The 18,152-nt window shown below is 40.5% G+C and overlaps 1 protein-coding gene across 1 annotated transcript in view; it reads right to left on the reverse strand.

Moving 5' to 3' along the window:
• Nucleotides 1–1,245: 1,245 nt before the first annotated feature.
• Nucleotides 1,246–18,152, reverse strand: part of BLTP3B (bridge-like lipid transfer protein family member 3B) — a 46,101-nt gene continuing 29,194 nt past the window's right edge. Inside the window, exons 11-21 of the mRNA XM_054386773.1 lie at nucleotides 17,995–18,113; nucleotides 15,861–16,002; nucleotides 14,570–14,763; nucleotides 12,284–13,767; nucleotides 11,694–11,869; nucleotides 9,991–10,127; nucleotides 9,158–9,308; nucleotides 7,515–7,771; nucleotides 4,392–4,500; nucleotides 2,147–2,313; nucleotides 1,246–1,371 (exon numbers count right to left, since the gene is read on the reverse strand). Coding sequence (XP_054242748.1) covers nucleotides 1,246–1,371; nucleotides 2,147–2,313; nucleotides 4,392–4,500; nucleotides 7,515–7,771; nucleotides 9,158–9,308; nucleotides 9,991–10,127; nucleotides 11,694–11,869; nucleotides 12,284–13,767; nucleotides 14,570–14,763; nucleotides 15,861–16,002; nucleotides 17,995–18,113 — 3,062 coding nt within the window. The remainder of the gene's footprint in view (nucleotides 1,372–2,146; nucleotides 2,314–4,391; nucleotides 4,501–7,514; nucleotides 7,772–9,157; nucleotides 9,309–9,990; nucleotides 10,128–11,693; nucleotides 11,870–12,283; nucleotides 13,768–14,569; nucleotides 14,764–15,860; nucleotides 16,003–17,994; nucleotides 18,114–18,152) is intronic.

Genomic DNA, 18,152 nt, shown 5'->3' on the forward strand with positions numbered 1-18,152 from the left:
AATTATCCAGTCACTTTTACTTCTAGCAAAACCCATCTCTTACAGGCAGGTGTGGGTTTGAATGTTGTTTCCTACATGGTTTAGAAGCACACTCGTATTTTACACTGTTGTGCTTTCTTATTTATTCATCTGTACCAGATTTTAGCTGAAAGTTATTGTTCCATTTGTACAAATCACCCATGATTTAAACTGTAATTACATTTCATGTAATCTCACAATTTCATTGGGTAATTAAATGACTCTCTACAGCTTCTTTTTTTATCAAAAAAAGCAATATACAATTAATGAATCCCTGGAGGATTTCCAACCCCTTCAGAAGCATTGATGTTACATATTTAAATACCTTGGACCAAATCCTTTGGCATGTCTGATGAGTTGTGCAGAGATCAGACATGTATGGAAAATGGCTCAAAGCTCAGCTTCCACAAAGGGCTGGATCCTATTGCAGGGCTATATCCTCATCCCAGAGAGAGGGAAAAGAGAAAAATGAAAAGGTATGAATGTTTAAATTATATCAGCTGTACAGATTGAGTGGACCTTCAAGCAGAAGGAAAGCCCAGTAGTATGCCCTCTTACTGTGGTATTTTAGGAGTGCACATGGAAAGGGTATATGGAATCTCTATAGCACCAGAGGATTAGTCTTAAAATCCTCTCTGGGCAAATTACACTGAATTCAGGGCCATTTTAGGGCTGCTCTTTTAATTTTCAGTAGCTATAGTATTCTAGAGGATCTAGCCCATATCATCATAGTGCAAATGTAACCTCCAGTACGGACACCTTCAGGTAACAACAGAACAACACAACCTTAACAAAGCAGAGGTACAGTGTGTTAATGAGGCGTGGTACATTTCACTCAGTTATGCACCTAGGCATCTTCTGTCATTGCTGAGCCACCCACTTTTCAGAAAGCATTTAAAAAATAACATCTCCTTTGATAATATTAAAAGTAGAGGATATGACTTTTTTTTTCCCTTCAGTAAATTAATAGACTATAGTATAAACTGATTTTTTTCCCCATTCCCCCAAGTCATTTCAGTTTTAAAACAGGCTGAAAAAAAAGTGACAACGTTTAATGATAATTTAAGAATAGTAACTAGTTCACATTCTGTTTGCAATGAGAAAACTTTGTCTGTGACAAAAAAAAAAAAGCCCAAACATGTCTGCCAGCAATTTACAAACAGCATTTTAGATGCCACCGTCGCCTGGCGTCCTGTCGATGCTGCCTTGCCCCAGCGGAACACTGTCCTACTGATGATCAATGTTCATCTTCTTTATACGATGGAGCAGAGCATCTTTCTCCATTTGGACCTCAGCAAGAGCCATCTTGGCTTTTGCTAGTTCCTGCTTGAGACATTCATTTTCTTCAAAAAGCTGAAAGAGTGGGGTTAGAAAAGAGCATTATTGGTCTTCCTGCAGACTGACCACTGCTTCCAGTTCAGCAGCTTCTAAAATACCATCTGCTCACAGCTGTACTCTAAGTGTGGGTTTGCTGGGGCCAAGTCAATTGCAACTGGTTCTCAGTCAATGAGCTTATAACACGGAGAGAGTTGATGCAGTTAGCTTGAAAGGCAAGGTACCCAATGTTTTAGCTATGCCAGGTTCGGAGCTCTAGCAATGGATTCTTAGTGTTAAAAATAGTCAGACTGATATGTAGGCTCTGATACCATCAATTCACAACCCAGGGATGACTGACAGATTAGCAGGGGCCTGACCTGACAGGCTAGGCCTTGGTCTTTGGCAGTTGTGTTGTGCAGGAAGATAACAAGTGCCTTTGCAGGGCATTCAAAGTCTGCCTGGATGTGTTCCTGGGTGATTTACTCTAGGTGGTCCTGCCCTAGCAGGGGGATAGTTGGACTCAATCTTCAGAGGTCCCTTCCAACCTCTACCATTCTGTCACACTGTGACTTGCTCCCTCTGATGTAAAACAGAATTAGTTTGCAGTGTATTCTCACCCTATGTAAAAAGTAGTACATGATTTAGTTTGCATGCCTAAGTACTGAACCATACTCCAATAGCCATCATTCTTATTTTCCATCTTAAACAGAAGTATCCCCAAGCCCACCCCTAGATAACCTGACAATGAGGATGATTAATGACTGTAACAATTTTGAAAGGAGGAAAAGAAGTCAAAAGGAATTCTTAATACCTCATTTTTAAGGAAATCAGGTGAATCCTTGTTTGATTTTGAAGGTTTGGGAATTTCCCAAGTAGTCTGTGTGGCTTGGTCCTGTGTTTTATCTCCAGCAGGTCCAGTTTGCTGCAATACACTACTTGAATTCTTCATCTTTGACACAGCATTTACTCTTTGATTGTCTGTACCAGAATAAGATAAAACTTAAGCGGAGGGCTTAAAGGGTTTGTAGTATTTTTATTTTTAAAGAGCCTGATTTTCATCAGCACAAAATTAGAACCACATATTTATTATATTAAGCATATTAATAATTTACCTCCAAAAATCGAATTTAGGAATAAAAGAAATAAATTAAGTCATATGCCCTTTTGGAGGAGAAGAGAAAGGAAAGGAAGCACAAGAAGAAGCAACATGTGGCTACCAGCTTGAGGAAACTGATCACGTTTTTGTACTGACCAATATCATCACCACAGAATAAGCATTCTGCATAGTCAGAATCTTGAAAGCTATCAATATTGCTGTTCATATACTGCCTCCAGGACCAAAACAGATCTGAGGACTGCATTTGCATTTGAAGACTATTGCGAGGAACCTGCAGGAGGAAGTTTTTAACTCAAAAAAATAACTTAAATGACTTGGCATTAAAGAAAGTTCCCAGCATTTGTAACTGCCCTGCAGTGTAACATCTATTAAAATATCCTGCTGTACACGAAGGGGGAAAAATAATGGTCATGGTTCTTAGCAGTCTGAAATAAACTCTGGGTTGCTTTTTTTTTTTTCCTTTTCAAAACATTTCCTTCTGAACAAGTGATTTTTGCTCATTACCCCTTCCTCCCACCACACAAAATATAGCACTGCAGATGCTGTCTGCACTGCAGTGATTTATGGATTTGACCTCGGCCTTTGAAGTCACTGTACCTGAGCTGTACACAGCAAGAACAGGGATTAAAGCACTACAGCAAAAAGCCAAAAAAACAAGAGCTGAAAGAACCCTTCAAACAATCTGTTTTCTCACTAAATTACTATTTCTTCCAGTGTTTAGTGTAAAGCAATGACTAACATGCACTGAATATCTTTAAACACTCAACCAATATACCAGATAATGCAGAGAAATTCATGTTCAAGCAAATCAAGCCACAGAGTATCTCTGAGAAGTCTGGTCCATCTTTGCTATACCCTCCCATTAGGTAGGTGAAGGAGGCATCAAGATCACCTTGCAATCTCCTTCCTCTTCCTCAAGTCATACAATAAATTGCACATTGCTGGACTAACATATCAGGACCAGGATTAAAGCCTGGGTGCCCCCTCTGCAATGAGAGGCAAGATGACACACTGAGGGGCAAGGCTGTTTTTCAGAGGAGCCTGGACAGGCTTAAAGAGGTTCTTTACAATGAGAGTGGTGAAATACTGGAACAGGTTGCCCAGGAATATGGTTGAGGCCCCATCCCTGAAGACATTCAAGGTCAAACTTAATGGGATCCTGATTTACTTGGAGATGTCCCTGCTCACTGCAGGGGGTTTGGACAAGATGACCTTTGAGGGTCCCTTCCAACCCAATGCATTTTATGATTCTGTGAACTTATGACGAGTCTCATCATGAGCAGCATGCCCTGATGAAGCACATCCTGATGAAGTGATAAGCAGTTTTACTTCTCTCAGACTGATCCAGCTGTGGCTTGTGATCACAGCCAATACAAAGAATCATAGATTCATAGAATCAGTCAGGGTTGGAAGGGACCACAAGGATCAGCCAGTTCCAACCCCCTGCCATGGCCAGGGACACCTCACACTACATCAGGCTGGCCACAGCCTCATCCAGCCTGGCTGCAAACACCTCCAGGGATGGGGCCTCAACCACCTCCCTGGACAACCCATTCCAGGCTCTCACCACTCTCATGAGGAAGAACTTCTTCCTCACGTCCAGTCTGAATCTCCCCACTTCCAGCTTCATTCCATTCCCCCCAGTCCTATCACTACCTGATAGCCTAAAAAGTCCCTCCCCAGCTTTCTTGGAGCCCCCTTCAGATACTGGAAGGCCACAAGAAGGTCACCTCAGAGCCTTCTCCAGACTGAACAACCCCAACTCTTTCATTCCAAAAGGCAACTTTCCTCTGTGTGAGTACACTTAGAATGAAGGTAGACAGCAACACAACCCACACCAATCACCAGCCATTATCTTCTCATTATTAGCCACATGTCTGCACGAAGGAAAACTTGGTATTAATAATAATTAGATCTCAAGGTGCAGAAACATACAAACCTCTAATGAGAAACGAGCCATCATCATTTCTCTCTATCCAGAGAATGTCAATATGCAGTTTTATGGGTACCAGCTCAGATGCCTTCAGATTTTCCCGTGGACTGTCATCCTAAAAGACACAAGGATCCAAAAGTCAGTTCACTTGGAAATCAAAACAGCTGATGACGATGTTCAATTAAACAGCAGTGCATTTAATGAGACTTCAAATGTTCTAATGCAATGCCACTAAACTTTTTGCTCAATTATTTCTTTTCCTGGGGATCACATTAAAGGCCCAAGTTTATCTCTGGAAGAAAGTCTGCTGATCTCAGTATACACAGCCTGACTAAAATACTTCAAAGTACTTCTACAGACATCTCAGTAAGATTATAACCCAACTCAAGGCATTATTCAGCTCACAAGCTCTCAGAGATAAGAAGCCTGCACCATATAGTACCTGATCTTGGCTTGAACTATTTAAAGACTGAATGGGTACAGTTATCATTCTTGAGCAGATCGTGTCCTTACAGAACTGAGTTTGGGGTGACACCAGCTGCAGTTGCCTTATATTGCTGTACTCAACAGAACAGAAACTTCACAAAGTCCTTCTTTTGAGGAAGTCCTTACAGTTCATTATTCCTGCCAAGCAGAATAATGCAGCCAGTGTAATCAGAAGCTATACACATGAGCATTAAGCATGTAGCAAGAAAGCTGTTGAGATGTAACTGCCAAAGTTTCCTGCAGCAGCACTGAGACTACAGTAGAAAACACAAAAAATTCTAACCACCTTTCTTAGATTCTTCTCTGCCGCCAAGTCTCCTACAGAAGAAACAGAATATATTGCACTGAACAGACAATGCAGCACACACTTGAACTGTGTGCTCTTGCTCTTTATTACCTAACAGCTCCATAGAATTGCAAACTTGCAATTCGTCAACCATCATCAATCACTTCACTGTGACTTGTGTGCACTGCTGAACCAGCACTTAACATAGAATCATAAAATGGTTTGGGTTGGAAGGGACCTTAAAGATCATCTGATTCCAGCCCCCCTGCCATGGGCAGGGACACCTTCCACTAGATCAGGTTGCTCAAGGTCCTGTGCAAGCTCGCCTTGAACACCTGCAGAGAGGGGGCATTCATGACCTCCCTGGGCAACCTGTTCCAGTGTCTCACCACCTGCACTGTAAAGAATTTCTTCTTCAGATTCAGTCTGAATCTGCCCTCCTCAAGCTTCAATCCATTTCCTCTCATCCTACCACCAGAAGCTCTTGTAGAAAGTCCCTTCCCAGCTTTTTTGTAGCCCCTTTCATGTACTGGAAGGCTGCTATAAGGTCTCCCCAGGGCCTTCTTTTCTCCAGAACAGCCCCAGCTCTCTCATCCTGTCCCCACAAGGGAGGTGCTCCAGCCCTCTGATGATCTTCATGGCCTCCTCTGGACCCACTCTAGTGCTTTCACTGCTAAGCAGACTCCTGTTGTTGGTTTATTGATGTATATTCCTGAACTTCAAACAGCTGCTTCCTCAAGAACATTTTGCTTAGGTCTGCCTTTTTGCCAATAAACCCACACTGTCACAATGTAAATGTCTATGTGTTAAGTCTCCTCTGTATTTGGGCATTCACATCTGTGATATATTGAAATCTAAGGAACAGATCCACAGCTCCTAGAGAAAGTGCCTGTGCTACTCCTTGAGTAGAAACAGCCTCAAAGGAGTGCTTAAGGATCTTCAGAGGAAGGAAAAGCTGCATCATGGAGAGAGGGAGCACTGGTGCACTTTGAGTAGAACACAATTTGAGTAGAACACAATTTGAGTAGAACACAATTTGAGTGGATAACAATTGTCCCTTTCAGGCAAGAACGATCTTAGCAAATCCAAAGCTTTAGCCCCAAATGCAGAACTGGAGCTCCTATTGCAGGCCATGCTTTGTTCAGATTTTGTATGGGTGAGTATTAGCTTCCAAAGCAATGGTATAATTCTCTCCTCTTTAAATTAGGGTTTGTTTTTGTTTTTTTTTGTGTCACCTTTCCCCCCAAAATAATTTAAAAAGTAGTGTCCTTATCTCCTTACCTGCACAACCTTATCAATGGTTGTGCAAGACAGAAGACATCATTCTCCTTTGTCTCAAAATCCCTTAGAAGATTTGAGCAGGACTGTCCTCTTAATGTTACTATTTCAAGCCATGGTGGTGAGAAAAGCTTGCATCTACTTTCTAGGTAGGGCGGGACATGGAATCTAGGTTCTAAGAAACAGTATTCAAGTAGATCAAAATGGAATTCCCATATTATTTTTTCCCCTTTTCCACTGAACCTTCATTACAAGAACGATCATAGAATCACAGAATCATAGAATGATCTGGGCTGGAAGGGGCCTCTGAAGGTCATCTAGTCCAATCCCCTCTGCAGTCAGCATGTCAACTAGATCAGGTTGCCCAGAGCCCTGTTGAATATCTCCAGGGATGGGGCCCCAACCACCTCCCTGGGCAACCTGTTCCAGTATTCTACCACTCTCATAGTAAAGAACCTGTTCCTAATATCCAGTCTAAATCTGCCCTTCTCTATTTTGAAGCCATTGCCCCTTGTCCAGTCACTTCAGGCATTTGCAAACAGTCTCTCTCCATGCTTCTTGTAGACCCCCTTCAGGTACTGGAAGGCTGTTACTAGGTCTTCCTGGAGCCTCTTCTTCTCCAGGCTTAACAACCCCAGCTCCCTCAGCCTGTCTTCATAGCAGAGGTGCTCCAATAGTAGCTTCTCTCTCTCTAGTAGGAGAGAGAATTAACCTCTAAAATGCTAAGCCAGAAAGTCCAACCAGGAAACCCCACACTGTGCCTCCAGGAACTTGGCATAGCTTGCCCATAAAACTCCCAGGCACAGTCACTCTGCAACAGAGGTTGGGAGAGGTGGGGAAAAAAAAAGGTAAAACACGAATTCCTATAAATAGCTTGGTCATGCAGAGAATTCCCCTTTAGGCATCCCGCAAAGCTAACCAAATCTATGGATTTTTAAATTGTTTTAGTGCTATCTAAAGACATTCCAGAGTATGATAGCAGTTTCTTTGAAGCTAACTCATCCAGATTAGCAGTTTATCATCAAAGAAACAAAATTACAATTCCTTTAGAGTAGCCCAACAGCTCATTGTTAACATACTTTTAAATTAATCCTTGCATTAGAAACTTTTATCTTCATAGGCATCACTTCTGCAACAGTTTCATCTTCTAGAAAGTGCTGAATGTTGGTCAAGGAAGATGTTAGAAATTCAGCACTGAAGTTCTCTACATGACACTGAAGAAAACCATTTTTCACAGCCAGCAGCGAGTGTTTGACAGCACTGGGCCCACTTTCCCACCTCAGACTGATCTCAGGTGTTGAATTAACTGGTCCAGCCACAGATTTACAGTCAGAACCTGTTGCAAAAGGAACAGAAATCTGCATTAAATGTTTGCAGTGTACAAAGAAGCAAATACTTCTACCTCTACTTTTTGCTGATTTTCCAAAAGCACTCCATCGGTCACAGTTTTGCAAATACAGAACATCAGAGCACTTTTCTAAGTGCATCAGTTCATAGAATGCCAGGTTGGGAGGGACCTCAAGGGTCATCTAGTCCAACCTTAACTATTAGCACAGTTTAAGTGAGCTGGCCCAGCATGCAGTCAAGCTGAGTCTTAAAACTGACCCCTGCAGAGGAATCCAAAGTACTAAAGAGAAATGAACAGTGCATACAAGGACTAGCTCCTCACAGTGACAACAGAGACAGGACAGAAGTATCACCATGCAATCTGTCTTTCATCAGTCTCTTGGAGATGTACCAAAATGAATTGTTTGGCATATTTTTCCACAACTACAGCCAATTTTAATTCAGAAAAAAAGCTGGGAGCAGGGTAAATTTAGGTTGGACATCAGGAAGAAGTTCTTTACAATGAGAGTGGTGAAGTACTGGAACTGGCTGCCCAGGGATATGGTTGAAGCCCTGTCTCTGGAGACATTCAAGATCAAACCTGATGTAGCCCTGGGCAGCCTGATGTAGTTGGAGGTGTCCTTGCTGACTGCAGGGGGTTTGGAGAAGACAACCTTTGAGGGTCCTTTCCAACCTAGAGCAATCTGTGAATCTGTGGGAGCAGGTATTCTCTTGGAAAGGCAGAATTCCTGACTCGTAACATGACTTGCAGGAACATAAACAGCACTGCAGCAACATGAAGATGACAACATGGTGCTTCCGTACTTTGAACATTAAAAAACTCCTAAACCCCTGGCAGTTTCTTCTTAGTTTCAGTATTCATTAACCACTAAGGACAAGTTCAACATTCAACTAAATGGCTCAAGAAATAGAACCTAAATAAAATATTTAAGGTAACCAGATATTGGAGGGAGGAAGATTGTTAAAAAAAAAAAAAAAAAAAAAGAAGGTTCACCACCAGAAATAAGTACCCCAGGGGATTTTCAAGTCATTTGGGCTGTCCTACAAAAGTTATCCATATGGCAACAGCATATTCACAGGAATTCTTTTAAGAAGCAAGCACTGAAACCTTAAGGATAGGTGAAATCAAAGTAACTCAAGTCAACTGAATTATGTCCATCTACATTAGCAGAGCAATGTTTTTTTTTTTTTTTTGTTAAGCAACAATACAGAAATGGTTACATTTTCATCTCCTTCCCTTTTAGGAAGGAAATCAGAGTAGTTATTCCAAAGCAGTGATTTTGTGCCTTAAGGCAAATGCAGTGCTTTTATTTACTTAGAACAAATGCTTCCAGCTCCAGTTTCACAAAAATGAGACCTCATTGTTGGTTCTTACCAACAGTTCTGTTGCAAAGGTAGTGTCGGACACTGATATTTCCCAACTGATTTGGTGTCACCTGGTTGACCTGTAGGCTTATTTCTGTGTCTTCACCTCGGATGTCAATTTCACCATTAACACCAAATATTTGGAACACCACAACAGACATCTGTCCAAAAAAAAAAAAAAAAAAAAAAAAAAAAAAAAAAAAAAATCAAGAAAATAATAAGCTTATAAATCAAATTTACAGAGGTGGTTCTTTCTAAACCTTTTCCTTCACAAAGGGAAAAGAATTTTTGTATCCAGAGCCTTTGCTCACAGAACAAGTCTTAAAGCAAAGGCAGGATTAGATGACTAACATTACTAGAAAAGAAAATATGACAGCAAGGACAACAGATTTTAATAAATCCATTGTCTGTCTTCAGCTGAGGTGGAACTTCCTGTATTCCAGTTTGTATCCATTGCTACTTGTCCTACACAAGGCACCACTGAAAAGAGACTGGCCCCTTCTTGACACCCACCCTTCAGATATTTATAAACATTAGTAAGATCTCCTCTCAGCCTTCTATTTTCCAGACTAAGCAGCCCCAGGTCTCTCAGCTTTTCCTCATCAGACAGAAGCTTCCAGTCCTTTAATCATCCTTGTAGCCCTTTGCTGGACTCTCTCTAGTAGTTCCCTGTCCCTCTTGAGCTGGGGAGCCCCAAACTGGACACAATACTCCAGGCACAAGTGACACTAAGAAAAGCTCCCAAAACTTCTAGAAAAATCACCTCTAAAAGCATTAATTTCAGCTCTGTTCTATGGTTTCCTGTACTGAAGCATGTATTCTGATGGAATTCAATCACATTACCATTTCTTCACTAGTTTCATGGGCATTCTCTGAAGCAGCACTCATGGCATCTGGAGATGACCCATCACAATTTTCAATCACTGGGCCTCCTTCATGGGTGTTTTCTGATGGGCTTTGATAGTTTGTGGCTGTAATACCTTCCATACACACATCAGAAAAAGAGGCAGAGTTAGCACAGCACAACCTGAACCACTCCTGCAGTGAGACTCAAGTCAATGTCTGTTACTCTATGCATAAATTAACTCATTTAAGATTAGCTGAATGGCTTATTAAACAAACACCTATGAAACAAATATTTATGATTGAACTGCCAAATCCATTCCTCTTAGAGGGTTCAAAGTTCCAGATTCTATGCAAGTAAGGTGGAATTAAAGTGACAAATCCAACGTGGCACTCTCCATGCATTGCTAAAAAATTTGTGAAAGGCCTCTTTTAGTCTTCTAAGTCAAAAAGAAAACTGACTCAGCAGGAAAAAAAAAGGCTAAAGATTCCAACCCATCTATCTGTATCACTGCACAGTGCCTTCAAAGCAAAAGTGAGTGGGTTTATGCTCAGAGAAATAAGCTGCATTTTCATTAGTGACCTGCTAGTGTTTCCTTAACAACTAGAAAGCACACAGATTTCAGTTAAATATTAACAAGCTAAAATTAACCCAATATATAAAGGTGATTTAAAATAGAAAATGCATTTTATGGCACACTCCCCCATAAGCACACACAGGAACACTCCTGCAATCCAAATATACAACAATTTTGCAAGTGATCCTTTCTTCTCATTACTGCTCTAGGCTGAAAAGAAATCCTACAAATAAAAACCAAAAAAAACCCAAAACCCTGGCATTCTTTATTTGTAGTTTCACAGAATGGTTTGGGTTGGAAGGGACCTTGAAAATCATCCAGCTCCAACCCCTCTGCCATGGGTAAGGATCCCTCCCACTAGACCAGGTTGTTCAAGGCCTCATTCAGAGTAGAATTTATCAGACATGAGATACCATGAAATTATTTTTGTAGTATTTCCTGACATAAAATTATTTAATCAGTATTGCTAAGGAGCTACTCCATCATTCCAACTCTGCAAGCCCACAATACAACAACTTGAGGCTACACAGACACAACTATCACATGCATGAGTTCCTCCCTCCAGATGAGGAGCAAACATTCATGCACAGATGAGCAAAAATTGACAAGTACCTGCTGTTAGACAATCAGTAGCTAGGAGCTGCTCAGTAAGGAACAAGCTGTAAGGAGAATACCAAGTCTATCTGCCTGGTAATTAGCATGGTGAGTGTTAGTGACAATCCATTTCTTTTTCATCTCCTTTTGGAATTAAAGCTTCTTTACCACTTCAAGCATAGCAGCAATGCAGGGTACAAACCTGCAAACACTCACAGCCCAAGTAACAGCTTCTAAGCCACACAAGGAACAGCTCTGCTTAATTCAGGGTTGCAGCACAGCACTGCACTGCCTTTACTCTCCTCAAGAGAGGAAAATTAAGTAGTGTTTAATTAACTAGTACCTAAGTAAGTAGCACAACCTACTGTTTTCCTTTGAAATGATGTGTTGTGAACATTCTTGATATTACTGACTGGAAAAGCTAAGACAAATCATGCAGGATTTGCTGCACAGCAATCCTTCTGAGTATTATTTTAGTAACGAGGAACATTTTCATCTATTGCTTAAAAACATTTTGTTAAACCTACTCACCTTTCTCCAGAAAGCTTTGGCTGTCACTTCCATCACTCTCTATCAAATGATCCTCCAGCATCATACTATCAATAGAGATGGTATCCAGAGAAACTTGTGATGGACTTCTCTTCATATTCTTGTAAGAAACAGAGAATGCAGGGAGGTTGGACAGGCAGCGTTCCTTAGGCTTTGCACTTTTTAAATACAAAGATATCAGGAAATTATTATTTCACATCAAAGGAATTACAAAGAAGTTACTTAAAAATATTCCTCTAAGCCAGGCAAGATATAAAAGAAAGCAATCTGATTATTGATATGCAGGGAACCAACATGCATTCCTGGGATATTTCTGACAATATTTTTTTCACAGTACATGCTTCATAACATTTAAACTGAAAGGAAATAGATTAACTCAATCAACTAACAGTTAATTGTGAATGTTGGATACTTCACATCTTAGAGCTTTATATACTTTTAAGATTTTCACCAGCTAGACTTTTCCTTCTGTTGACCTACACTAGAAGTATGTGGCCAAAAAGACTGATAAAGATTTTTAAGTAACAATAAGATTGATTTTATTATTTTATCTATTTTTAAATCTTCTTTACCTTGATGAAGGCTGAGATGCAAACATTCTAACTGAAGTAACTTTGTTGATTTCAAGCTCTTCAGATTCTAAGGCAGTTTCTGTTTCCAAGTCAGCAGCTTGGTTAGGAGAGCCTTCAGTTGTGCCTTCCTGTTCATTCAACTTGTCTATGTTTTTGTCATCCTCTTTATCAGTGAAGAATTCAGTAGAATCTTCTCTCCTGTTCAAAATGGATGCTGAATCCCTGGGATGTGAGCTACTTTTCTCACTTAGGGGTCCACAGACTTCTTCTGAGTCACTTCTACTAAAAAGCCCACTGCTTCCTCCTTCACTTGTATCTCCCAAACCTTTATCTGATGCATCATCTGAAAACGATGCTCCTTTCTGAAAATCCATGGTGCTGTCTGACTTAAACAGAAGAGGATCTATTAAAATCCCTTTATTAACTTCAGCATTCACAGGCTTGGAGTCATTTACATAATCAAAATTAGTAATGCCAGTTTGCATCTTATTGCCAACTAATTTACTCTCTGAAGTAAGAGTTTCCCCATTTCCCAGAGGGGAGAGCTCTGATGCCACAGGACTTCCTTCTTCCACATCTGGAGACTTACAAGGGTTTCCCTGAGTCAGTGGATGGAGCAGTAAGGCAAGTTCTGCACTTTTCAGTAAGATCCCAATGCAGACATCTGTTTGCTCTGCAGGTTTTCCTGTCACTGCTTCCACATCGTTCCTTAAGTTTTCCAGGAGTAATACAAGAGAGTCATGGAGAAACAACAGAAAGAGATACTGGTAATGATTGATCTGCATGCTGACATGTTTCTGCACGTGGACAAGAACGTGGATATCTGCATCAGAGCAAGAGCCCTCAGAAAGCACTCCTGGAGCGTCTGACGTCGGAATGCCGTTGGTTAAGGGCTCTGCCTCGCTGCTGTAATATTCCCTTAGAAGTTTTTTACGCTGCAGTCTATTAGCAAGATCACAAGATTCGCTTTTTGGAATGTTCAGAGCTGTCTGGTTGTGTGATACAAGCTCTTTTTGTGACTTGGCAAATCTTACTGGCTGGCAAATCCAAAGGGAAAGGGGGAATGAGTCCACGAAGCTTACCGGTCGGCCTTTCCCGCTTTTTGTCCCTTCATAATCTATCCAAAACTGGGAAAAATGCACAGCCCAGACATCAGTAGCTGCAGATGTCTTTAGTGCATACTTATTCAGTTTTGGGATGATATAACCTTTATAAACATCATGCATTTTAGTGTCCTGTTCATGAGCATGTCTCTGAAAGATTGGATGCAAAAGATTAAAATTCTTCTGGGACTTGGGAAAAGTGGTGAAAGTTCTACTGAAAAATTCACAGTCTTTGAAGTTCTGAAACAAAGCTTCTAGATCAGAGTGCCTGCAGTTTGGTGAGCATCTTGTATTTGTAGCAATCATCTCTGAGCTTTGAATGGAAATTGCACGGGGTTGATCTTTATGAATTTCAGGTTTCTTTTCAGATGGGATGATGAACTGCAAGAGAGAAATATATTTTGCCTAGCTAGAAATATGCAGATTAAGAAGGTATACAATTAAAGAAACACAATAATCACAGAATCATAGAATGCTTTGGGTTGGAAAGGACCTTAAAGATCATCCAGTTCCAGTTCCCCTGCCATGGGACACCTTCCACTACCCCAGGTTACTCAAAGCCTCATTCAACCTGGCCTTGAACATTTCCAGGGAGGAGGTATCCACAACCTCCCTGGGCAATCTGTTCCAGTGTCTCACCAACTCACTGTAAAGAATTTCTTCCTAATATCCAGTCTGAATCTGCCCTCTTCAAGCGTCAATCCATTCCCTCTTGTCCTGTCTCCACAAGCTCTTGTAAAGAGTCCCTTTCCAGCCTTCTTGTAGGCCCCCTCCAGGTACTGGTGCAAATGCAAATTGTTTGCCAATTACTCTTACTTCACTGCTCAGTCTTTTCTCTTCTGCTATGTCAGCTTCATTGAACACAGTGAAAAAATTTGTTAATAGTCCCATTCACGTCTTTTAATACAAAACCAAAATACCCCTAGGACATAGATGAAGTAATCTGGTAGACAGAGGCCTGTCTGCAAACCATCATATCCTGGACAGTTTTCCAGAGCAGCGTTGCTTATTGTGTGGTTTCTGGATTCATTTACTGTTGGTTTTGTTCTTAAGATGTTTTGGTTCATTTACTTGGTTCATTTACTGTTGGTTTAATTCTTAAGATGTTCTGTCAACAGCCTCTTAGAATAAAAGCATTTTCTTCTCAAGGAACCACAAAAACCCCTCCTCAGTGAGAGCTTACCTTTAACATTAGTCCATCAACTCTAACATCAACATGCTCATCTGATTTGGAATTGTCATTTAACTTGTACATGGCCATGAACTGAATAAGACTCTGCTTCAAATCCAGCACAAACTGATTTAGCCAAAGAATACTTCTCTCATCCAAGGTGAACTGTAAAGCATTCAGCTGGCCATACAAATTTGGACATGGGACTAAAAGAGAAAACAGAATTATGAGAATGAGTAAAAAGTTTAGGGGTTGGTTGTTTTCTGTTGGGTTTGTGGAGTTTTTTCATGGTATTTTGTTTGTTTGTTTTCATTGTTTTGTTGTTGCTGATGTTGGTTTTTAGTTTGTTTTTTTGTTTGGGGGGAAATAGTTTTTTGTGGTGTTTAGAACATTTTTCAACTTACATTTTCACAAGTATTTTATGTAAGACAAAGAATGGAAACCTACTCCTTTGGTCCCAAGGAAGAATACAATGTCAGGGGATACCTAAAGAGATGCTTCTTTCTCTCACTCCAAGCAGGTAACTCAATTTCTGAATGTAAAACCTAATATTAGAATAGAATGAAGTCTGAGGAGAGGGGGAGAATGTCCTCATTACAGAGAAAGGGCAGGACCAAGGAGATTTGCTGTTCTCAAGTCCTACACCCAAGAAATCCACTGACATTTCTGCATATAAAACAAGGCCAGCTCCAGAACACATTAATAAAAATAACTCCAGCAGATCCTCACTGTAGCTTAGGTACTAATGCAGTGGTTTGAGTTCTTTTATGTAGCCACTGAGTTCTTTAACATGGCCAGCCAGTGGAACTGCATAAACAACACAAGTATGTCAGAGAGTCATTTACATGTTAGTAAAATGCTGCCAGTGTTTTCAGACTTAAAAACCACATTTATAATGAACTATTTATAGGACAAGCACAGTGGAAATGGAGCAGTGTGGTGCTCTTTCCATTTCAGAAAGGCATTACCTATTTCCAATTGTCAACCTGGAGTTAGTGTGTAGCTTTGTAAAGAGAGCATCACACAAAATTAATGGTTTGGTATAAAAAATAACCTCCCAAACAGCCACAAAACCCCAACAAACAAACAAACAAACACCCCACAAACAGACAAAACAAACCCCAAGCAAAACAAACAAACAAAAGCAAGCAAAAAAAATTCCAAACAAAACAAACAAAAACAAAATCCAAACACAAAACCCAAACATGAAACCCAGACAAAATAAACAAGCCAACAAAAAGCCCCCAACCAACAACTTACAAAAATTAAACAAACAAAATAAACCAAACCCAACCCAACTTACTAGGAAAGTCCTTCCCATCTGGGTAGTAATATTCAGTGAATTCAATATGAATAGCTGGCATTTCTGGAGGAAGATAAAGTGACTTTTTATTGCAAGAGATCAGAGCTTTAGGGGAAGAACGACACTGGTCTGCTGTTGAAACCTGTAAAAAGGAGAAGGTTCATTTCATTAATACATTACATTTTTATGAATTCCTAAGCATGCTGTAGTTGCAAGGCACTTCCCCTAGTAGGGTTAAGACTCCACTGCTCTCAGATGTATATCCCCATCTACACAAAAGTGCTGACAATGAGCACCACCTGATTGCCTTGTAGTAGAAGCAATGCACAGAGTTTCACAAGAAAACTACACAATATTAACAGTGCCAGATCCCCTTCCTTCATGCAAGGCAGGAGGCAGCAGGTCACTTTCAAAGGCATTCAGTAGAAGCCTAGAATGATCTTTTATCCTTTACAAGCTCCTTTACAAACAATTATGCTAGGCTGTGGGATATTTGCATAGCCTGTTCAAAAGGTTCCCTTATCTAGGTGATAAGGGCTAAGTAAGTTTGGTAAGTTTTTTACTCCAGTGTTAGCAAGTCCTTGTACTGTCATAAGGACAGATTCCAGCATATGGGCACCTCTCAACTTTACTCTGCTGAGCAGTGTTCAGCATGCAGGCAGCAGAGCTCTGTATGCTTGGCTATGCCCAAAGGTCTACTCCACAGGAGAATCAAGACACTGTAGAACAGTAATCCTCCATTTCTGTTTCCTTCCAATGTACATTATGAAAGGAGGAGATCACCTCTTGATATACATTTGGCCTTAAATTTCATGGCATGGAACCTAGTTTAAAAAGTATGTTAGCAAAACAAGGCTCCCTCCTCCTGCACTTGGTAGGTCAGACTGCTAGTTTGAAATTAGCCAGTGTATGAATACTGAATATTTGGTGATATCTGCTTGTATTAGTTTCACTGCCAAGAATCAATACATAACCTTTATAAGCCTGCTTCACTATGTAACTGTTTTCAAGCTGCAAACATCTCTGGTAGTCAAACACACAAAAATTCAAGTAATAATAAAACCATTTAGAAAAACAGCTTTTTGTAAATTGCATAGAAATAATTACAAGTAAAAATTTGAAAATGTATTTGTGTAGGGAGGAGGAGACAAGCATCTGAAGGAGCAGCTGAGGGAGCTGGGATTGTTTAGTCTGAAGAAGAGGAGGCTGAGGGGAGACCTCATTGCTTTCTACAACTACCTGAAAAGAAGTTGGAGTAAGGTGGGGGTCAGCCTCTTCTCACAAGTATCAGGCTGTAGAGCAAGAGGAAATGGCCTGAAACTGTGCCAGGGAAGGTTTAGATTGGATAAAAGGAAAAATTTCTTTACCAAAAGAGTGGTCAGGCATTGGAACAGGCTGTCCAGGGAGGTGGTGGAGTCACCATCTCTGGAGGTGTTCAAGAAACATGTGGACATAGCACTTTGGGACATGGTTTAATGGCCACGGTGGTGGTGCTAGGTTGAAAGTTGGACTGGATGGTCTTAGAGGTCTTTTCCAACCAACACAATTCTATGATGCTATCAAGAGTATAAGGCAAATGAAAACACTGACAGTATAAAATGACATTATTAAAATCACTTCAAACCCAGATGAAGATTCCTGGCAGGCAAGCTGCAACCTCCCACTCTTTCAGAAGGGATATGGCAAAAAAACACTGAAAATTGGAACAAGGGCAAGAAGTCAGCATGACTAAGGGTACACACTAAGCATTTGTAATAGGACCTGAAATTTAGAGTAGCTCTTCCTACATCAATACCATTCTGCCTTAGAGATAAACTTCTCTCTTCCAGTTGCCTCCTATCTGCTGAGTGAATCTGGACAGCAACTAAAACTCTCACTCAAGGATTTGGGGAACAGTAGTACTTCAATCCAAAACATATGATCAAATAATTGTGATAAGGTATTACCTACTATCAAATTGATAAAACATCCACCAATTTTAACAAAGCAGAAGCAGGCCCATAAAGGTCTCAACCATGAATGGGGAGATTTCTATTCATTTTAATGGGCTTCAGAATTGTCCCTTAAAAAACATAATTATGTAACAGTCAAGGGCAAAGCAGCCCCAGAGTTTTACTAACTTGAAGAAATGTACCTGATATATATTGAAATCTGCAAGTCTAACCACAATAGGACTAGACATCAGTTTGCCCTTTGGTTGTTGGGAAGATACAGAGGAAGCCCTAGATGTTCCTTTCGGTATCTGTTCCTTGCCTGTAGGAAAGAATAGTGATGGAATCATTGAGAAGAACA

Source organism: Indicator indicator, chromosome 14 (genome assembly GCF_027791375.1).
Source record: "Indicator indicator isolate 239-I01 chromosome 14, UM_Iind_1.1, whole genome shotgun sequence".
Classification (NCBI taxonomy): Eukaryota; Metazoa; Chordata; class Aves; order Piciformes; family Indicatoridae; genus Indicator; species Indicator indicator.